Genomic DNA, 17816 nt, shown 5'->3' on the forward strand with positions numbered 1-17816 from the left:
TTTATCTTCTATTCAGGAAACCTTGACTTACTGTGCAAAATCTTCACTAATACAACTTAACTAAAGCAAAGATAAATCCCAGTAAGTTAAATAAGTTTCTTCCAGAGGAGAAAAGAAACAAGCACTTATCAAGCATCTACTTGATACAGTGCCAAGCACTGTAAATGTTTTACAAATATGATTTCATTTGATGCTCACAGTAATGCTGGGAGGTAGGTGTTATTATTGTCCCAATTTTGCAATTGGGAAAACCAAGGCAGACAGAAGTTAAGTGACCTGTTTAGGGTCATAGAGCTTGTAAATAAGTGTCTGAGACTGGATATAAGTGTCTGAGGCTAGATTTGAAGTCAAATCCTTGTGACTCCAGGTCTAGCTCTCTATGTAGCCATTGAACAGCAGAGGATTAAACACTGAAATGGGAAATTTGGTGTCTCCTTTGGTAGACTTATGACTGTTATTTCCTCCCTTACTGCCTTGTGATAACACAGGTGAGGGAAAGGAAGGAGAAAAAATGGAAAAATTAATTAACATGATAACTTTATTATATATTTAAAAAGAATAGCAAATTATATATAACAGATGTGCAGTTTAATGTGCAATCGTCTTTTTTTTTTGGTAACACTGTTATAGAAATGCTTGTTTTATTCCATGGATTAAAAATAAAATTTAAAAAATTCAAGGGGTGGGAAAAATAAGAGAAAGTGCTAGAATTTAAGCACTGGATTTTATTCTGTTTAATTCAATTCCCTAAATATATTAAGCATATTTTTAAACACTAAGGCACATGCCAAGTACTGGATAAAATAAAAATGGATTTCTGTCCTCTAAGAACTTATATTTTACTAAGTTATATAATTTGCATACACATAAGTTTTTTCTTATTTCAATAAATTAATATTTATCATTTAATACTTTATTTTTTATGTTTTCTAATTTTAATTTAAAAAATTAAACTAAATATAAAATTAGAAAAAACAAAATAGAATAAGACAATAAAGGAAAATAAAAAGAAAAAACAAAACAAAACTGTCAGCAGAACATCAAGGAAGATTCAAAATATATAAAACACACATAAGTAAATATTAAGATAATTGAGAAGCAAAGAAGCGCAGGAAAATGTTTACGAGGTGAAGGTTGAACTGATCTTTGAAGGAAGCTGAGTATGTTAAGAGGGGAGGTGTAACTGAAACTAAGGCTGACTCCAGAAAACCTTCACATTTTGGTGCTCTGAACGTGGGACTGACAGGCCCTTCAGTGGTTTCAGTGGATTTCAGTGGAAAAGCTCCGATCCTGATTTCAGTGGAAAAGCTCCGATCCTGATTTCAGTAGAAAAGCCTTTGATCCTGATTTAAGTGGAAAAGCCTGTGACCCTGATCGAGTGGAAAAGTCTCCTCAGCCCAGAAATTAGAGTGAGTACAACAAAGAAATTTTGTTAAAAGAATTAAAGTAGAATTTCAGCTAGGATGGTACAGATCTTTAGAAAACAGCTTTCTGTTTCTGTTCAAGGAAAATGTTTAGAGAGCATTGTTAAAGTTATGGAAAGCCAAGGTTTGATTATAATTATGGAGCAGATCACTGAACTTTTACAAACTGTTAAGAACATATATCCTTGTTTCTCTCTGGAAAAAGAATTGGATTTAGACGAGTGGAAATTAATAGGAGAAAAACTGGGTGAATACCACAGATCTAATTCAAATTCAATGGAGTGGAAATTAGAAGAAGAGGATCGTCGTCAATTTTGCAATAAAAATGCAACTTTCAAAGACATACTTAATACATATAATTTAATACAACTGGCTATAAGAAGTTATTTAAGTGTTGGAATGAAGAAAAAGAAAGTGCAGCAGGGAGAGGTGCCAACTAAACTAGGTGATAAGCAAGAAAATTCATATAAGAATGGAGTTAAGTACAATTCTGAGTGTGATACTTCACAGCAGGAGGAATTAGATCATTCCTCATCTCAGGAAGAAGAGGAAAAAAGAGAGGCAGAAACACAGTCAGCTTCTCCTGTGGAGCAGAATATGACAAGATTAGAAGAAGCATTAATTAAAGCAAAAAATAAAAGAGAAGATATATCTGATTTTATAAATGCATATCCTTTGATGGAAAAGATTGACTCTTCAGGTCAAAAAGAAAGACAATACACTCCTTTCAATTTGGAAAAAATTAAAGATTTGAAAAAGGGTTACACTCTTTATGGGGCTACATCATCTTATGTGACGATGTTGCTAGATAATTTGACTTATGAAATCTTAACCCCGAATGATTGGAAATCCATAGCGAAAACATGCTTAGAACCGCGACAAAATTTGTTGTGGCTTTTGGAGTTTCATAAATTATGTAGGATTCAAGCCCAACGCAATAGGCAAACAGGAACTATTGGACAAATCACTTTTGACCAACTAGCTGGTGAAGGTCAGTATGCAGAGAATTCAGAACAGATTTATTATCCCATAACAGCGTATGAGCAGATTTCTAAGGCTGCAATAAAACCTTGGAACTCTCCCTGGACAGAAAGATGGAAATAAAGCTTTTACAAAAATAGAGCAAGGTCCCAATGAACCTTTTGCAGATTTTGTGGGAAGTTTGCAAACAGCTGTAATCAGAACCATTGGAGATAATGCTGCTACAGAAATAACAACGAGACATCTGGCTAAGGAAAATGCCAATGAAATTTACAAAAGAATTATATGGGGACTAGACAAAGATGCTCCTTTAGAGGAGACCATATGACGCTGTGCCACAGTGGGCACAAATGCTTATTATACCCAAACTATGATGAACATGGAAAGACAGGGTCCCTCTTGGCAAGGGACTTCTAGAGAAATTCATCAATGTTTTCAGTGTGGAAAAGTTGGACATTTGAGAGCTCAATGTAGATATGGAGATAGAATGAGAAGGAAAGGTGAGAGAAAACCCCAAACCCCATGCCCAAAATGTAACTGAGGCTTTCACTGGGCCTCTGAATGTAGATTGACCCAGAGAAGTGAGAGGCAGGGTCCAGCTCCTAAGTATCAATCAAAGGACAGGTGGGGCATGATGGCAGCTGAGTTTACACCAAGAGAGTCTTTAGAAATTCAGATCAACCAACAGAAAAGCAATCAGGATTACAGTTGGGGAGAATACAGGCCTTTTAATCAAACAGGGAAGTATTCAGTGCAAACAGCCCCAATGTAATTACCAGGTGATGAAGAGAAATCTCAAAAATGGTAAACAAAAGACACCGTTTCAAGTTCTTCAAAACAAAGGAGAAGATTCAAGAAACATCTGATACTAAAAGAGCATGGCTGATAATGAGACTGTTAAAATAACTTTAAAATCTTCATGAATCATTGGGCAATGGGTTCATTTTGGACTATTTTTAGGACTTATGGACATGTATAATGTTGTATGTTGATTCATGTTATGAAAAATTGTTTATTTCAAAGCTTACAGGAATCATTGGATTCCTGGCACATGAACTAATGGACAATGTGCAAATGTGTAAATTCTCATGTTGATTCATGTTGTTTGTTACGGGGGGTGGGGTGAGGAAAGAATGCTTTTTTAAACATGGGAATAGTTCAGATAAAGGCATTGAGATGGGAGAAGAAATATTGAGATGGGATCAACTAGTTGGCCACTCTGGTTGGATTATACATTGCAGGAAGGGAAGTTATATAACACTTAAAAGGTAGGTTGCAGTCAGATTGTAGAGGATTTTAATTGCCAGGACAAGGAGTATGTGTTTTATTCTAAAGGTAATAGGGATCCAGAGAAGAATTTTAAGCAGGTGAGTGATGTAGTCTAGCCTATGTTTTATGAAGATTATTTTGGCAATTGTATGGAGGTTGGATGAGAAAAAAATGCAATCCTTGAAGGATGAATACCAATTAGAAGGTTTTTGTAATAGCGTAGGCAAGAAGTGATAAGAGCCTGAACTAGGATATTGTGGCAGCTAGAGAAAAGGGTCAAATATGACAAGATATTATTGGGGCAAAATGAACAAAATTTTCACTCAACTGTATATGGAACAGGATGAGAAAGAAAAAAACAGTCGAAGATGATTCTAAAGTCATAAATGTGGATGACTGGAAGAATAATGATGCTTTCAACAGTAATAGGGATGTTTGGAGAAGGAGTTTAGGGGAAAAGATGTCTTCTATTTAGAACACATGAGTTCAAAATGTTGACAGGACATTCAGATTTTTAAAGCAAATCTAATGGAGGTCAATTGTCTATTTTGATACTGAAGAATCCATACATATATAGGTGAGAGTGAGCATGAGTGTAAGATTATCAAAGAAAATAAACGACAGGGGCAGTTAGGTGGCACAGTGGATAGAGCACCAACTTTGAAGTCAGGAGGACCTGAGTTCAAATCTGACCTCAGACACTTAACATTTCCTAGCTGTGTGACCCTGGGCAAGTCACTTAACTCCAATTACCTTAGCCAAAAAAAAAAAAAAAAAAAAAAAAAATAAAGAACAGATCCATAGTGATTAGGTATGTATCATTTATGAAAAAAGGGTTTTGATAGATTATGATGATACATTTAACCATCCTAGGAGTACTTGTAGCAGAAGTACTTGATCACATTAGTATTGGGGAAAGGACTAATCCTTTTGTTATAAGCTAATAATTTCTTTTATTCAGTGTATTCAATGTAGAGGTTATTTTTTAGGAAATGAATTAAAACAGTATATATGAGTTAATGTAATGATGGGTTCTCTTTTAAGAGATCTTATTCTTTATAGCTTGAGAAGCTTTTATGTTATATATGAGGCTTCACCAAAATATTTTTATATGGTAGAACAATTTAAAGGCACTCTGATTTTATGTAAAAATAGTTTTACTTAAGCATACGTGTATGAATATGCATAAGAAGACACAGAGAGAGATATCTTTTACTTCTGTTCTTTAATTTTTCTTAGGCCTTTTTTTTCAAAGAGGGGGCAGAGAGTTAGAGTAGAAAAAACAGTTTTTTGAATCCTAGGAAATTACTAGTATAGAAAATCTCTTCACTAAGATGAATTGGTAATTGGTCTATAACTCATGAGATGAGACTAGAACTCAAAACTTTTAACTTCTTGTCTTATTCTATTTCTTCTCCATCAAATTGACATACACTATGTCTTCAGGTATACAATTAGATGTCTACCACTTTCAAGCTGGTTGGTCTGACATTTTTACCTTTTGTTATCTGTTAGTTAAATATAATATTTTCTCCTGTTTGGATCTGAACCTTGGCTTTGAGATCAAATTTCCTTGACCTTCAAAATGGAAGGTTTACATTTTCCATTTAGAATCTTTGTCTGATAGTGAATACAGTCATTCATTTGTCTCAGGGTCTTAGTCTTTTTACAAGTGAAATCTGTTTCATCTTTGCACTTTAGAGATGGAGTCATTGAGAGATGTTCTTTGTAAAATATCAAGAAGAGAAAGGCCTTCCATTTAACTCTTACCTTTTATAAAATAAAAATCTCTGCTTCTGTACCCATAGTGACAACTTTTAGTTTTCAGATTGATTCATTTAACGAATCAATATCAACAAACATACAGTGTGGAGAGCAGTTTTTGTAATTCTGGAAGAATCTTGAGAGATTTTTACTCTTATTCAAGAATAGTGTGTGAGTGCATGTGCATGCTTGCATGTGTGAATGAGGTCGGAGGGGAAGGGAGAGAGAGGAAGGGAGGAGAGATGGAGGGAAAAATTAAAGGAAGGAGGAAGGAAGGGAGAGACCGAGATAGAAACACACACAGAGAAAAAGATGGAGACACACAGAAAGAGTCATACACACCAGAGACAGAGACACACACAGAAAGACACACAGACAAACAGACACATTCACAAAGAGAAAGCCATTAAAAATATATTAATAAAAGATAAAAAATATACATTCAAAAAAGTATAGGTACATCATCAGTCAAAATAGTATCACTACAAATAAACAAATCAATGAAAGCATGTTGACTTCCCTTGGGATGTCACAGATATGACCTTTTAAGAAAACACTATGTGGGTTATTCTGGTAAAAGAAACAAGCTGGTGACTAAGTGAGAGGCATATTAAGAGTTCCCCACATACTGTTTAACACACAATACAGTGATTCTTATTAATAGGGAGGAAAAAAAAGGAATGCTAATGGGAAAGGAGGATAAAGATTCTGCCAGGTTGAGCCCACCAGAAATTGAATTTTAATGGTAAGAATTCATTTGTGTGTCTTAGTAATTTAAATACATTAGAATTCTCTAAAAAAAGAGTAAAGGAAAAATATCACAAATGAATAAAAATTTGTAGCTTTCAAGGTTTGGTTAATCAATTGTCTTCCTTTTGCTGGCAAGAAAAACCTTCTGTTTTCTCAATTTACACAGTTTATCTTCCCATGAGTCATATATTTTCATTTGCCTTGTACACAAAAAGGTATTTTAAGCAACAATTTTGTCAGTTTAACTGCCCTTTTTTTTAAAAAAAAACTGCCTTTTTTTTTAGTTGTGAGTTTGTGCGCATGTGTTTCTTTCTCTGTCTCGTGTGTATATGTGTGTGTGTCTGTGTGTGTGGATGCACAATGCAAAATGTTCATTAGTGCTTGAGTGTGTTTGGAGTGGTGAGAGGTGGGAGAAAGTAATAGAAGAAAATTAAACGATTATATTAACAGAGGACTTGTGGTTATGGCATATTTTAATGTCTTATTTATTCTCTTGGTTAAAGGAAAAAAAAGTTTCAAGTTAAATCAAGATTCTTAACTTTTTTTCTGTGTCATAGATCCTTCAGGCAGTCTGGTGAAGCTTATGGACTCCATCTCAGAATAACATATAAAAAAAACCTTATATCATTTAAAACATTATACATTTAAATGCATAAAATGAATATATAGGCTTCCAAAGAAAACTAATTATATTGAAATATAGTTATCTATCATCTATTCATTTATCTATTTACATTCTACTTATGTATCCATCTATCTTTGTCTTTCTTTCCTCATATCTATCTAACCATTCATTTATCTGTTCATTTAAATGTCCACCTATATATATCCATCTCTCTTTCTCTGCCTCTTTCTCCATCCATATTTACTTATTTACCTACTACTTATTTATCCATCCATCTATCTATATTTTTCTATCTTTCCATCAATCCATTTATCTATCTCTTCATCCACCCAGGTTCACAGATCAGGTTAGGAATGCCTGAGTTAAAAAATTCTAATTTTTTTGTTCTCTGAACTAATGAAATCTTAGATTCAGAACTTGAGTCAGTCAATAAACTTTAAGTGCTCACTCTGTGCCAGTTATTGTGTCATGCTCTGGGATATATTATCATTGTATGGAAGGTTCAGCTTGAAAATCACCTCCTAGAGACTTATATGAACTTATGATAAGTGAAATGAGCGGGACCAGAGATCATTATATACTTTAACAACAATACTATATGATGATCAATTTTGATGGATCTGGCCATCTTCAGCAATGAGATGAACCAAATCAGTTCCAATGGAGCAGTAATGAACTGAACCAGCTACACCAGCGAAAGAACTCTGGGAGATGACTAAGAACCATTACATTGAATTCCCAATCCCTTTATTTTTGTCCACCTGCATTTTTGATTTCCTTCACAGGCTAATTGTACACTATTTCAAAGTCCGATTCTTTTTGTACAGCAAAATAACTGTATGGTCATGTATACTTATTTTGTATTTAATTTATACTTTAACATATTTAACATGTATTGGTCATCCTGCCATCTGGGGAGGGGTAGGGAGAAGGAGGGGAAAAATTGGAACAGAAGGTTTAGCAATTGTCAATACTATAAAATTACCCATGCATATAACTTGTAAATAAAAAGCTATTAAAAAAAAAGAAAATCACCTCCTTTTTAAAGTTTTTCCTGATCGGATCTAGCTATTCCAGCTTTTCTCTGTGAAGTTACTTTCTACCTATTCTGTATGTTGCTTCTATGTGGCTATTTGTATATAATTGCTTTCCCCATTGGACTGTGAGCTTCTTGAAGGCAAGGATTGTTGTTGCCACTTTTCATCTGAAGCACTTGGTATAATGCCAGACTCATATTAGAAGCTTAGTAAGTGCTATTGATTGAAAAAAAAAATACCATCCTTGGAGCTTAAGTTCTGACAGGTCTAACCAATTTGGACAAGTTTTACATATAGGCCTAATTAAAACCTATGTCTGCTATCTGAGGGCTACCTTAGATCATTGCAGAGAGGATCTTCACCAGAAGATTGATTATTATTAAGTGAATTTTTTTTTTGCTGACATGAACTAGATAAAAATACAAAGGGTCTCTCAGTCCTTTTCTTCAATGCTGATAGCATCAGAAGGGTAGGAAAAAAGGGATGCAGGTTAGACAGAAGCTAAGGATAATAGAGTTCTTAAATTCTTTCTTTCTTTCTTTATTTTATTTTATTATATTTATTTTATTTTTATTTATTATATTTATTTTATTTATTTATTATCTTTATTATTTATTTATTCTTTATTTATTTATTAATTTATTTCTTAAATTATTTACAAATATTAGTTTAGTATTGTTATTCTGGCATTGTTAACATACAATCTTTATCCCCTGATTATTAAAAACAGATCCTATCAGAGGAAAGGAACCATATCCATATCAAGACACATGGTATCCAAAGCACCACTAGCTTCAATTATAACATCATTTGCAAAACATTACGAGGAAATATGATGGAGGAATACAAATAGTATTTCTTCACAAAACATTAGCAATCAGCTGAAGGGAAAAAAGGATCTAACCTTAATAAATGAGTAAAACAACTAATATTTATTAAGCACTTACCATGTAGAAGACTCTATGTTTGGTTCTGGGCTTATGAGGACAAAAATAAAGCAATTTCTGCCTTCAAGGACTTATTTTGAATCAGGTAAAGCAATATATACATTTATAAGTTTATATTAGAAATAAACAAAATAATCTCCAGTACTTAGCACAGTGCCTGGCATATACTAGGCAGTTAATAAATATGTATCATACTAGGATGTTATATTGTGTTATGTTGTCTCCTCTCTGAAAATATATAATCTCCTTGAGAACAGGCACTGTCTTCCTCATCTCATTATTACCTAGTGTCTATCAGTGGTTAATATATTTTTTTGGTTAAAAAAGGAGAACTATACAAAATAAATACATGATGTTAAGTACAAAATATAGAAAATAAATACAAAGGGAAAGTCACTGAAACCCAGTTTAGCACATTATCCTGAGAACACTTGTAGATATTATTAGAAGACGAGAAGAAAACAAACAAACCAAAGCAGACATTAAAAAAACAGACCTGTTGGTATTTTTGTAATACTTTATTCTCGTCAATACTGATAAATGGACTCTACCAAATCAGGATCCAAATACAAGTACAATGGTGTTTAAGATTATTTTTTATAAGTGTTGCTGGACCTGACTATATTAAAATAAGAGAAATCTCCATTGGGGATAAAACAATTTTAACGGTAATTTGGCACTGATTTTCAAGATATCTTAATGAGTAAAAAATTTGAAAATAATGGAAAAGATAACAGATTGGATTTTAATAAAACAAGACAAAAGCCCAAGAAAGTGATTAAAAAAACATGCCAGCAGTTCTAAACTATATGACTGCTTCTTTATCTTATAACACATTTAAGAGAAGGGTCTGTGCATGCATCAAAAGCTTTTATGATGAAAGGATGAGAAGGGAGTAGATTTTTTTTGTACATAATTTTCTATAGCAGATCATATTTTTCTAATCATATAACTGACTAAAATGTAAGAAACAAAATTTTGCTTTACTATTTATTGATTAGAAAAATCTGTTTCAATACAAGATATATCTTAAAATTTCTCTTCAAAGAATCTATCTACTATGCATATGTTAATTCATATAAGATTCTATAGCAGATGTGACTATGGAAAAACTTTATTTTGTAGTCTACTCTGAGTCAACACCAAGCAAGGCACAAAACAGGGAGACATATGCTCACTTAAGTCATTTGCAATTGCATGAAGAATGTCTTGCATGGAATCTAAATAGAAGAAGAATTCCCTATGATAGTAATAAAGTTTCTTATAGATGGGGGACTTTTTCAAGTTTTCCAGTTCACAGATGCTTATAAATTAATTATATCAAGACCCAGAACATTTCAAAATTACCCCAACTAAAATCTCTATCAAGGTCATGCTCTCAAGGACCATCTGGGATTAAAAATAGAAGAGTAAGACAGTCACTAATTTTAAGGAACACACATTCTAATGGGAGAGACAAAACATATAGGTTTCATCTGCAAGTCAGATGGAAAGGCTTCATGGTCTATAGAGTGCAGTAGCAAAGCAGATGGCAATGACACTTCTTTAATAACATTTCTACTGATGTAAGACCATCAGTTTCTGATGCAGGACCATTTGACAGTGTCAAAGACTGTTGACATAATGAGCACAGAAATGTTCACGGTGAATTCAAGTAGGGTGGTAACATATAAACAATGCTGTCTTGCAAAAAGAGTCATAGAAAAAGTAAGAAACATGATGTGTATGAAAATTGGGTGAGTCACACATGAGATGAGGATGAGATACAACAGACAATCTGATGCTGTACCTTTCGTGGAATAGAAAAAGATTAGACAATAACCTCCATGGAATTGAGGGGGGCGGAAATCCTTTATGGAAGATTGACAGAAAGATGTGGGCAGTAATCTCATGAGATGGAAAGGTATTGAAAAATTACAATCTGCACAGGAGATGGTAGTATTGATAACTAATGAGATTATGAATCCATCCATGAAGAATTCAAATATTGTGGTTTTGCAACCATGGGCTTGAGTGAGGGATAACTGATTTTGACACACTGAAACTTGAGTCGAATTTCCAATCAATGAGATTGCAGATGTACTTGAGTATATGAATAATAGATCTATTTGTCTTTGATTCAGATAGCAAAAAAACTTTTGCCAGTATTGAAATGTCAACTTATTTTCATTTTCTTTTTTCTTTTCTTTTTTTCATCTATAAGGTACAATAAAAGTTATTAATGATTTTTCTAGAGAATTCACCTTTATGGAATAAATGTTTGCAGTGTTATAATGGATTTGTTGTGAAATCAAAGAAGTTTGTAAAAGTGTTGGACAGTTGAAAATACTTTACATTTTCACAAAATAATTCCTATTTGACATACTTAATTAAAGATAATACCCAAATAAGTATATTTTGACATTACAAAAATGAAAAGATAAAGTTTGTGAGCCTATTAGAGAATGAAAAGAAAAAATCCACAGGATTTACAGATCTAGTCTGAACAATTCTAACACATTTCATTAGGAATAAATTTCTTCACTGAGTCTTCTGATGCTTTATTTTTTTTTTTAGTGGAAGAAAGTTAAACAAAATAAAAACAAGGAAGAAACAACATAAGTAAAAAATAGTATGCTTTAGTTTGTTTTCAGATGTCATCAGTTCTTTCTCTGGAATGTATTATCATTCTTTTTCTTAAATGTTCAATTTTATTTTTTGTTGACAGTCCTACGACTATATACCATCAGATATTTATATTATCTATTTTTTGTGTATGGTAATTTTAAAGTTATTTTTCTTACCTTATGTCATAGATAGCACTTCTGGAAGTATATCAAATGATACTAGTACGATAAGAATAGAAATATTTTCTTGGATCCAATTTTTATTGGGAATATGGTACATTTTCTTCATTAAAAATGACCCTAAGGTTCATGATTTTGATATAAAGGGTGATAATGCAGGCAAATTAGTAGAGTAAGGGATAGTCTACTTGTCAGATCTGTGGAAAAGGGAGGGATTTATGTCCAGAGAAGAACTAGAAAATATTGTGAGATGCAAAATGAATAATTTTGATTACATTAAATTAAAAAGTTTTTGTACAAAGCCAATGTAACCAAGATTAGAAGGGAAACAGAAAACAGAAAATTTTTTTACAGCCAGTGTATCTGATAAAATCCTCATTTCTAAAATATATAGAGAACTGACTCGAATTTATAAGAACACAGTCATTACCCAATTGTCAAATGGTCAAAGAATATGAAGAATTTTCAGATGAAGAAATGAAAGCCATTTTAAGTCATATAAAAATGCTCTAAATCACTATTGATTAGAGAAATGCAAATTAAGACAACTCTGAGGAACTACTTCACACCTTTCAGATTTACTAAAATGAGAGGAAAAGATAATGATAAATGTTGAAGGGATGTGGGAAAACTGGAACATTAATGCATTGTAAGTAGAGTTGTGAAATAATACAACCATTCTGGAGAATAATTTAGAAACATGCCAAAGGAGTTATAAAACTGTGCATACCTTTTGATCCAGCAATCTTGACATTGAGTTTGTATCCCAAACAGATAATAAGAAAGGGAAAAGGAACCATATATACAAAATGTTTCTAGCAGTTCTTTTTTTGTAATGGGAGGGAACTGGAAATTGAGGAGATGTCCATCAGCTGGGGAATGGCTAAATAAGCTATGGTATATGAATGTAATGAAATATTATTGTTCTGTAAGAAATGATGAGCAGATTTCAGAAAAGTCTGGAAAGACCTACGTGAACTGATGCTGAGAAGAACCAGGAAAGCATAGAGAACAACAAGAAGATTATGTAATGATCAACTGTGATGGACTTGACTCTTCTCAACAAGGGGGGGATTCACAGCAATTCCAATAGACTTTGGATGGAAAATGCTATCTGCATCCAGAGAGAGAACTATGGAGACTGAATGTGGATACAAGTATAGTATTTTCATCTTTATGTTAGTTTATTTTCTTGTGGCTCCCCTTCCCTCCTTTTGATTTTTCTTGCATAGCTTGACAAATAAGGAAATCTGTTTAAAGGAATAGCATATATTTAACCTATATTAGAGTGCTTGCTATCTTGGGAAAGAGGAAGGTGAGGGAGAGAGGGAGAAAAATTTGGAATACAGAGTTTTACAGAAGTGAACATTTAAATTATTTTTGCATGTATTTGGAAAAATAAAATACTACTGAGGAAAAAAGCAAAAAAAAAGTTCATTTGGATAAATGATTTTTATCATGTTAATGAAAATGGAAATTTCTGTCTTTTATTTGCTGGTTTTTATATAAATAATAAGTGTTGCATTTTCTCCACTTCTATTTAACAATAATATTTAGAAAATGATCAATGTTATTTATAACAAGGCTTTTGAAACTTTTCCCACTTACAACCCCTTTGTGACTGAGAAATTTTTATGTGACTGGGTGGGGGAGAGGGTGTATATAAATATATAAATTAATGCCTTATCATTCTTTAAGACTAAGTCAGCATAGCCCAAATCTTACAGGCTCTGCTAAGCAAGAGAACTCTGGGGATAGAATGCTCCGAAGAAGAGAATGCGGGGATAGGTTTATCATCGGATTTTTTTTTTAATAGGATGATGACTTTTTTGGTTATAATAAATTTGGAAACAATTCTATTGACTACCTACTCTTTCAGGATTTTTTTTCTTCTTTGAGTTTTTGTGACACTGTTCTCCTTTTATCTGTATGGACATTTCTTCTCAGTCTCCTCTGTATGCTCATTTTTCATATTATACCCTTTTCTATGGATTAATTTTAAGGTTGTGTGATGCCCTTTGCTATTCTTTTTCTATGGTATAAGTTTTTCATACTTATAAAATGTGTTATGTACTCCTTTGGCCATCTGGTCAAGCCTATGCATCCCTTTTCAGAATCACATTTTTAAATACTTGAAGGAAACATTAAGTTTTAGTTAGAAGTTGGTGATGTAATTTCCATCCCCCCCTTCCAGGTTAATGGATACTCATGGACACTAGGTTAAGAACTCCTAAATTATCCTTTCTCTTTGTCAATCTTATGAGCTCTCATGGATTTCAATCTCTATTCAGATGACTTTTCTATCTATATATTCTATTTAGTTTCATTCCTGAATTCCAGTTATACATCTCCAATTTTCTCCTGGATATATCAAATTGGATATCCCTGAGGTATCTCAAACTCAACATATCCAAAATTGAAATCATTATCTTTTCATTCAAACTCACCCCCCCCCCTTCAAATTTTTCTATTTCTCTCAATTGTGCTACCATCCTTTCAATCCTAAATTTGCAATCTTGGTATTATCTTTGACAATTTACCATCCTTCATTTTACATATCCAAACAATTACTAAAATGTTTACTTCCACAGTATGTTGTGCATCCATTTCTTTCTCTCTACTACTCAAATCACCACTCTAGTTCAAACACCTTGCCTCTGATACTGCAATGGGCTCCTAACTGTTCTCTCTGTCTCAAGTTTCAATTTTTTGGCCATAATAATTCTTGAAGCCCTTGCCACTATCAACCACTCTTTTCTTCTGTATTTTCTTTCTCTTTTTGCCTCTATCTTTCTCTGTCTCTGGCTCTCAGTGACATTTTCCTTTTTGTTTATCCACAAAGTAATCAAACTGATTTTCATAAATTATGGGAATGATCATGTTACTCTCTTAATTAAAAAACCCCAATGGTTTCTGAATACCTTGAAGAACAAAATCTAAACTTCTCTGTTTACCCATTAAAGTATTTCAAAACTTGGACTCTACCTGCCTCCTACCCTTATTATGTAATAATGCTAATGCTCTTTTTGTATTTCACTGCCTTTCTTTCTGTGGTTCACACATGACCCACCAGCTCCCATTTCTGCATCTTTGCACTGACTGTTCTCCTTGCCTGAAATTCATTCCCATTTTAACTTTACTGAATTTCTTGTTTCCTTCAAAATGCTGCTTATGTGACACATTCTACTTGAAGTCTTTTCTTTAAAGCCATTTCTTATATTCTCAGTTCCTAATGCTCCTTCTCCAGATTTACTTTGTTTTTTTTTTTTAATATTCATCTTGAACTTAAATACATAAAGACAAAAAAGAACATTTCTATGTATATAGCACAACATAAAAAGAGGATCATTATAAAAACCATGAATTTACATTTCAGACTATTTATTTTTTTAAAAAAATATTGTACATTGTTTTCAAAGCTATTCTGCTTTCTATGCTTCCTTCTAAATTCTCTTTTATTTTCTGCTATGCATTTTTATATTTTCCCCCTCCTTTCCCCCTATCCTAGAGATGATTACCATTATATACAAATATATGTAAATATACAAATTAATGTATATACATCATATATATATGTATATATATATATATATACATACACATACACACACATATATACCATACTATATTCTACTTATCAGTTCTTTTTTTGGAGGCAGATTGCCTCTTTATTCCTAGGTCCTTTGTAGTTGTTTTGAGTATTTATAATACTTAAAATGAATTAGTTGTATTTAAAAAAAATATACTTTGTATTTATTCATCCATGCATCCATCTTTCTATCTATTTTTCTATGTTAAATGTTGTTTCCTCCAATAAAATATGATATCATTGAGGACAGCAATTATTTTATTATTGCCTTTGTATCTCTAGTGTCAGAAATAATATCTAGCATGTAGTAGGTACTTAATAAATACTAATTGATTCATGACTATTTATTAAGCAACTGAGCGATTGAGATCTGCCCAAGTAGAGAGTATATTCATGTCAAGGAAATAACAGTTTTCTGAAATATTACAACATTCATATATTACAGAGAAATTTTAAGAGTTCAAATGATCAAGTTCACTTTTTATGCTCACACATATATGTACATATCTATGTATATATATATATGGGTATAGATAGACTTCTATTTTTTACATTGCATGTCTGTTTTATTTTCATGCCACTGTTATGTATCATTTGTTTATCCTTAACATGGTACACACATACTAAACTTGTTTACCTGAAGTTAGTAACTTTTGATGGAAATATTCACAAACAACATTGCATAGCACTCATCCAATAATTAAACAAATGATTATTTTGATACTTACTGTACCCCACCAGAGAGCATCTGCATAAGTAGAAAACTGTTTATTTGCATCCTTTTCCACCAGGTAGACAAGGAAAGATGAAAAAATAAGAACCAAAAATCCTATGTACCAAGCTGTGATTAATTCCTAGATACAAAAGGAATGAAAGAATTTTAAATAGGAAAGATAAAAAAGAAATATATATGTTCATTTATATGTGAGGGAGGTCTATGATTATGAAAAACTTCTGATATGAAAACTCCCTTCATCAATGTAGACCATAATCAACTTATAATTTAATACATAAGTGCTAGGGCACATATAAGTTGTGATTTGCCCACTTTAGCTAGTAAATGTCAAATGAAGAATTTGAACCCAGGTTTTCCATACCCAAGCTCAACATTCTGTTTAATACACCACACTGAATCTTATATTTAATTATAGATGGAGAATTTTTAGCTGTACAGATTACATCAACAAAGGTACTTACATTCTACATCACAATGCATGGGGTCGGTATATTATTTATGATTAAATTTTGAAGAAAACATTATTGACCAACATGTAGCAGACCAGCATTAACGAGTATCTAACATCCGGATTTAGAATTAAACTGATATGTTTATTTGTTAATTTAATTATGTATTGTAAAAAACAATTAATTGACATTTCACATTTACATAATGTTTTAAGGATTACAAAATGCTTTCTCTATAGTGTCCTTATGTTGTGTGTGTATATATATATATATAATATATATATATATACATAAAATATCTATATAATATAATTTTTCATTGTACATATGGGAAAACAGGCTCTGGAAGGGTGATTTCAGGGGATTTGAACCTATGGTTTCACATTCAATCTTCTTTTCCACTGTGCCATGTATCCAATGAAATGCTTGAATAAATCTTGACTTGTGATGCAAAAAACAAACTTACCTTGCTGTGAGCATAGACAACTGAACCTAATAATTTCCAAGTTCCTCCTCTTCGGTCCATACGCACCATGCGGAGGATCTGTAGGAAACGAAGACTTCTGAGTGCGGATGTTGCAAAAATATTACCCTGAGTTTTTGCAGAAACAACTGCTATTGAAGCGATGAGAACAATGGTATCTGAAAGAAACATGGGACAGTGGCCATTAGTGGAATAATCCAGAATTTTTTGATCTCAAGCAAACATTTTTGACCAAATCCTTTTGCCTTTGTTTAACCACAAAATTATCAAAACTTCAGCTTTTATCTACTGTACTGTAGAGATTACTCAGATGGCATTTATGCTAGTAGAAAGAAATCAAAGTTGTTGTAGGCAGAGGCTTTATTCTTTCCTCTGACTCAAGCATGAACTTTTTCATTTGCCCCAGTCAGACTAGAACCACAAAACATCTAATCCTCAATAAGCTAGCTAACAAGTCTGGGTGTTTCTGCATAGGATTAGATGATTCAACTAAAGTTGAATATGAATATGAATATATATCATCTTGAGCTTTTAGAGTACTGGACTTGGAGGCAGGAAGACCTGATTTTATTTTATTTATTTTTTCTCAATAGCATTTTATTTTTTCAAATACATATAAAGGCAAGGTTGGGATTATCCTTAGACACAATGCTTGAGGGCCTTTTGTCCATTTCCTCCTACCACTTTTCTACGTGTGTTATGGGACTAAAAGTCAATGGAGATAATAATAACTAGCATATTATTTTATTAATATTATTATGTAATAATACTGCTGTGTAATTATATTATTAATATAGAACTCTCAGATTTGCAATGTATTGAATATATGTACTCACTGTATCCTCACAACAATTCTATAAGATAGATATTTTCAAATGAGAAAAATGAGGTTGAGAGAGATTAAGTGACTTGTCTAAGTTCAAACAACTAATAAATGTCTGAGAAAAGATTTGAACTCAGGGCTTCTAGTCTCCA

At 32.5% G+C, this 17816-nt stretch overlaps 1 protein-coding gene across 3 annotated transcripts in view; it reads right to left on the bottom strand.

Moving 5' to 3' along the window:
- The window catches only part of KCNQ5 (potassium voltage-gated channel subfamily Q member 5), a 622012-nt gene that overhangs the window by 99738 nt on the left and 504458 nt on the right, over positions 1-17816 (bottom strand). For all 3 annotated transcript variants that reach the window (XM_031964627.1, XM_031964626.1, XM_031964625.1), the window contains exons 4-5: positions 16824-16999; positions 15901-16026 (exon numbers count right to left, since the gene is read on the bottom strand). In XM_031964627.1, coding sequence (XP_031820487.1) covers positions 15901-16026; positions 16824-16999 — 302 coding nt within the window. The remainder of the gene's footprint in view (positions 1-15900; positions 16027-16823; positions 17000-17816) is intronic.

The sequence above is a fragment of the Sarcophilus harrisii genome, chromosome 4 (assembly GCF_902635505.1).
Source record: "Sarcophilus harrisii chromosome 4, mSarHar1.11, whole genome shotgun sequence".
NCBI lineage: Eukaryota > Metazoa > Chordata > Mammalia > Dasyuromorphia > Dasyuridae > Sarcophilus > Sarcophilus harrisii.